Raw genomic sequence first — 5574 nt, forward strand, 5'->3', positions numbered from 1 at the left:
GGTTCCCATAGATTTCTCCCCCCCCCACTGGGGGGCACTGTCATCAAAACTTCTGCAGTTGAGTCATGGTTGTTGAGGCTGAACATTTTTCTCAGATGTTTACTGGACAGTAGTTTATCTCCCTTTGTAGGGAACACAATTTACATTTTTGTCTTTAGAAATTTAGGGAATTGATATTTGGTAAATGTGGTAAACCAGGCAGTGGTCTCTGATGTTCTATTTAAAATACCAGCAATTTCAGAGAAGAAAATGTGTTTAGTTTTCACGTGATTAGATAGTGATTTGGTTTGTTAAACCTTAATTCATGAAGACAATCTAAACTTCTTTTTTCCCCCCCTTAGGTAATTAAAGCCTTACAGTTAGTAGATAACGCTTTTGGAATGTTGATGGAAGGTCTAAAACAGCGGAACTTAGACAATTGTGTCAATATAATCCTTTTGGCTGACCATGGTATGCTTTTTAAAAATATTATGTTTATCATTGATTATATCTTACAAAAAGAGTAGTGATATTTTAAATTGTCTAAGACCTGGAAACTGTTGAATAAGCCAAGAATGGGTTTTAGATAGGCTTCGATGAATAGAGGACTGAAAGTTTAAACTTCTAGTTTAATTATTCTAACATTCTTTTGAAAATCCATTCATACACTTATGTTTTTGGTAAAAATGGAGTTAGTAGTACTTAATGGATGTGGTTAGATTGTTATTCATTCATTAAAAAAGTGTTTTTTGGGGGGGCTTCTTATGGGTGGGTGATTTGTCCAAATAGATTGCCTATGTTGGCTAGTTTTACCTTGCCCTGTGGGTTTTTGTTTGTTTTCTTTTTTTAGTTACGTAAATACAATTCTATAAAGTCCTTGTCCCTTCATATTTGTCTACTTGAGGCCAACTCTTCACTTCGGTTAACCTGAGTGTTAAATGACAAGGAACTGCTGCCACACCCTCTGCCACTCACCCAATTGTAAAGTACTCGGTCATTTAACAGATGCTTTTCAAGTGCTTACTTAATGCTGAGTATTGTATTAGAGATGGTGTATGTGAAAGTACAGAAGGCAGAAATGGACCTTTTTCAATTGGCCTGGTCAGCACCGTCTTCTCTAGGAGGGTCCTCAGTGTCCTCCAAAGGCCATGAAGGAGCCAGGATGGGCGAGGCAGGGAAAAGGAGCACGTTTGCGGAACTTTTGTTTATATTTTAGAACATTAAGATCATATGAAACATAGTAGTAATTTATTTTTAAATTTTCTAAAAAGATGCCCTAACACTTTGGCCTATTGTTTTAAAATAAAAGGAAATAGTCTAATAAAATTAGATAAAAATAAATGTAAAGAATAAAATATTAAGAATTAAAATTAGATGTAGTTGGAAGAATCTTCAAATGCAATGGTTTAACTACCAAATTGTTTTTAGAGGACATGCTACTTATATAAATTTAAATAATACACTTATGAAACGTGAACATTCTCTAGCCCTTATTCTCTTCATGTATTGTTTCATAAAAATGCATGTTACTTTTTTATTTTAAAATATATCATGTTACCTCAGGGACAAGTCAGATATTGTAAAATCTAATTCGATTCCTATAGAGGATTTTCTTTGAAATTACTTTAATTGATCCACATCAAACAAATGATCTATTTATAGTTCCTGTCCAGTCTCCTCTTATAAACCCTTCTCTTCATCTGCCAGGACATTCAGAGTCTGCCATTTATTTTTTTAAAAATATATATTTTTATTGATTTCAGAGAGGAAGGGAGAGGGAGAGAGAGGTAGAAACATCAATGACGAGAGAATCATTGATCGGCTGCCTCCTGCATGCCCCCTATTGGGGATTGAGCTTGCAACTTGGGCATGTGCCTTTGACCAGAATCAAACCTGGGACCCTTCAGTCTGCAGAACAACACTCTATCCACTGAGCCATATTGGCTAGGGCTCAGGGTCTGCTATTTAGAGTACAGTAATAGGGTAATCTGTAGAGGTTCTCAGTAAAACTTGGTTTGAGATCTTTAACATAAAATGTCTCCTACTTGACAGGATCTATATATATATATATTTAATTTCAGGAATGGCTCAGACTTATTGTGACCAGGTGGAATATATGACGGATTACTTTTCCCAAGTAAACTTCTACATGTATCAAGGGCCTTCTCCCCGCATCAGAACTCGTAATATACCTCACGACTTCTACAGCTGTAAGTATAAAGATGCCTATGGGGCGGGGGTGGGGAGGTAAAACTGAGTAATCTTAGCCCCCTATTCTGAGGATGTAGGGATTACCAGGCCTGCTCTTCTGACTTCTTGGGAAGACCACAGAGAAGCAAATGAGAAATTTGTTCAGTCTATAAAGGCTGTGGTAATACCCAATATTTTTAGGTTACAATAATATATCCACTCCATTCTTAAATGCTAAAATAACTATTTTCTTGAAGTAATTTTTTATTAACTTTACCAAATCATAGTCATTAATAAATGTTTGTGTCAAATTCATCTGAGTCAGTCACATTTTGTGCAGTTATTAAGAATCCATTGTAATGTGAATTATGTTTTTTCTTTTGAAACAGTTGATTATGAAGAAATTATTAGGAACCTCAGTGTAAGTATACAGTCTCCTAACACATATATTGAAGTTAATGTAATGTCCTTAATCTGGGTGTTAGGAAATTTATATTCTATATTTCTGAGTCCAAAACTTCTGTCAACATTACTTTACATGCATATCAGTTGCTTTTATTTTGGTTGTTTTCCTTTTGGAGTTGACACCACTACAGGAAATTAGTTTGGGGTAACAGTGGCACTGACTCCTAGCTTTCACCGAATGGGCTGATGTTTCATTCCAAGTGGCCAGACTAGTGAGCTTCAGGCAGCATCACCTTCCACATTTTTTTTGTGGGGGACTTAATATCAGAACATAGTGAATCATAGAATCCTACAGATCATTTTGTACTGGTCAGAAAAATCATCTCTGCCTTTTAAGTGCAATTGCAACTGCTTTTTGTTGGTTCCCACATCCCAGATTGTAAGAAAATAAGCAGGGCAAATTCCAGAGAAATTAAAGCAATCTGAATTTTTCAAGGTAGAGTTTACAATACTTGGAAAGACCTGAAGATAGTCTTGTGTGGTAGTTTTAATCCTATATAATAAAAGGCTAATATGCAAATCGACCAAACGGCGAAATGACCAGTCGCTATGACATGCACTGACCACCAGGGGTCAGACGCTCAACGCAGGAGCTGCCCCCTGGTGGTCAGTGCGCTCCCACAGGGGAGCACCACTTAGCCAAAAGCCGTGCTCACGGTGGGAGCCTCTCCCACCTCCATGGCAATGCTAAGGATGTCTGACTGATGGCTTAGGCCCGCTCCCTAGACATCCCCCGAGGAGTCCCAGACTGCAAGAGGATGTAGGCTGGGCTGAGGCCCCTCCCACCCCCAGTGCATGAATTTCATGCACCAGGCCTCTAGTAGTTCTATATTTAAAGTATATTAATAAATATATGTCTGCTATATCCATGTATTCCAAGTACTATATTCATGAGTTTACCATGGCTTGGGATGGGGCTAATTATTTTTAAAGTATAGGTGATATGCAATTAGAGTACAAACTGTCAGGATGAAATGTGAATGATTATGGATACACCGGGTGAAGAATAACTTTACTATCACCTGGGACCCATTACAAGTTTGAAGTAGGAATGACCACTAGAGCAGAAATCCTTTGCAGTGGTTCTCAACATTCCTAATGCCACGACCCTTTAATACAGTTCCTCATGTTGTGGTGACCCCCGATTTCATTGTTATAAATTGAACATAATTAAAGCATAGTGATTAATCACAAAAACAGTATGTAATTATATATGTGTTTTCCAATGGTCTTAGGCGACCCCTGTGAAAGGGTTGCTCGACCCCCAAAGGGGTCACAACCCACAGGCTGAGAACCGCTGCTTCAGAATGTTAATCACTCCCTTTTTCTCCTACACCTTCAAATATTCTGATCTTGAGTAAGCATGCAAGGCTCTCTCACCCCCTACTGGTGACGGGCATACATGCAGTGTGTTCATGCTGATTATTGCATGAGCAGTTGAGAGTTTGGATTCTCTAAATCCATATATTGTTTTCCCTTTTATCCCTCACCTCATGATCTGTATAGCTAAAGTCTTGTTGGTGAGATGAGGAAGGGAAAAATTCAAATAATCCCACTGATGCAGGGGATTGGATGCCATAGGCTTTGGAAATCCATTACATGGCGTGACAGATATGGACTAGACCTGGCCCTACAGAGCCCTGGAAAAATGAACCACCATTACACAAAGTAGTCCATTATTTCCAGGAAAATATTTCTTGTGGTAGTACAGTATTCCCAGTACTGCTGTTCCAGGGCCTATATTGAGTTTATATTGGGCAAACATAACCAAATACAAACTGGCAACTCAGTGAATTCCACTACATTCTGCTTGACAGACAACAGTATCAACTTTTTTCTTAGGATAAAATAACCAAAATTTCATCCCAACTCTAGTGTCTTCATCTGAAATTCTCAAGTGCAAAAGGCAATAATGTACTTCTTCATGGGTTAGCAGTGTACCTCAAATTTTCTCTGGATTTACTCTGGCTACATACTCACCCAGCTAGGAAAGTGTGACTTGTCAAATTATCTGTGGTCCTTGTGAGCACATTCTAATCCCTTGTAACTGAGGAAGCTGCACACACAGCAGCTGCCAACATGTGTTTGCCTGGAAGTCACAAAAATACTGGCTGAGGAGGAAGTAATAATAAATGGAAAAGCAGAAAAATAAACCTAGAAAAGATAGCAAAGTAAGCAAGAAAAAAAAATGGCAGAAATATCTGTGCAATAATTTTTTTCTCTCCCCCCCTTCATTCTATAGCATACTTTGTTTTCCTACTTTCTGTACTTCTTCTAAAATTGTTTTTTTTGTTGTTGTTCATAGTGCCTTGTTTTTATTACATAATTTGAGCATGAGATAATAGTGACACAGACTTGAAATATTTATGAGATTATTAAGGCTTAAAATAAATGAGAATATAAGAAAGTAGAAAAAAATCATTTCCTCATGTCTGTGTTAGAAACATCCAAACGTGTAGAAACATCCAAAAATGACAACAGTTGCCAAAAAGCAAACTCTCAAGTGCCTCGTAGAATATCAGGGTTGACAGTTTCTTTTATGCATTTGAAATTAAGGAGGGAAATAAGGATGATTGCAAAAAGGTGGGAGAAAGCAAAGCAGAGATTGGATCACAGGAGAGTTAACAAGGTTATGTGTTCTCTTGAGGGTGGTTTTGTTTATTTGAAAGGTGTGTTAAGCTAGATGCACGAGAACAATGGACAGGGCTTGCTTGAAACACCTTTTGCTAAAGAATTTATGTGCCTGGGGAGTGACTACCATCATGACCTACCCAATTAGGAATTTATGATTTATTACAGCACCCCTTATGATCAGATCACCCTGTGAGGCGACTTTCTGTAGAACTCCTTTTTCATCCATACCTATAATTCTTTTTAATTTTTTTTTATTGATTAAGGTATTACATATGTGTCCTTATCCCCCCAGTGGCCCCCCCCCCA

At 37.8% G+C, this 5574-nt stretch overlaps 1 protein-coding gene across 1 annotated transcript in view; it reads left to right on the forward strand.

Annotated features, from left to right (window-relative positions):
- Positions 1–5574, forward strand: part of ENPP3 (ectonucleotide pyrophosphatase/phosphodiesterase 3) — a 91456-nt gene that overhangs the window by 45711 nt on the left and 40171 nt on the right. Inside the window, 3 exon segments of the mRNA XM_014533829.1 lie at positions 342–450; positions 2061–2189; positions 2559–2590. Of these exon segments, the coding sequence (XP_014389315.1) occupies positions 342–450; positions 2061–2189; positions 2559–2590 (270 nt within the window).

This window comes from Myotis brandtii, unplaced genomic scaffold (assembly GCF_000412655.1).
Source record: "Myotis brandtii unplaced genomic scaffold, ASM41265v1 scaffold123, whole genome shotgun sequence".
Lineage (NCBI taxonomy): Eukaryota > Metazoa > Chordata > Mammalia > Chiroptera > Vespertilionidae > Myotis > Myotis brandtii.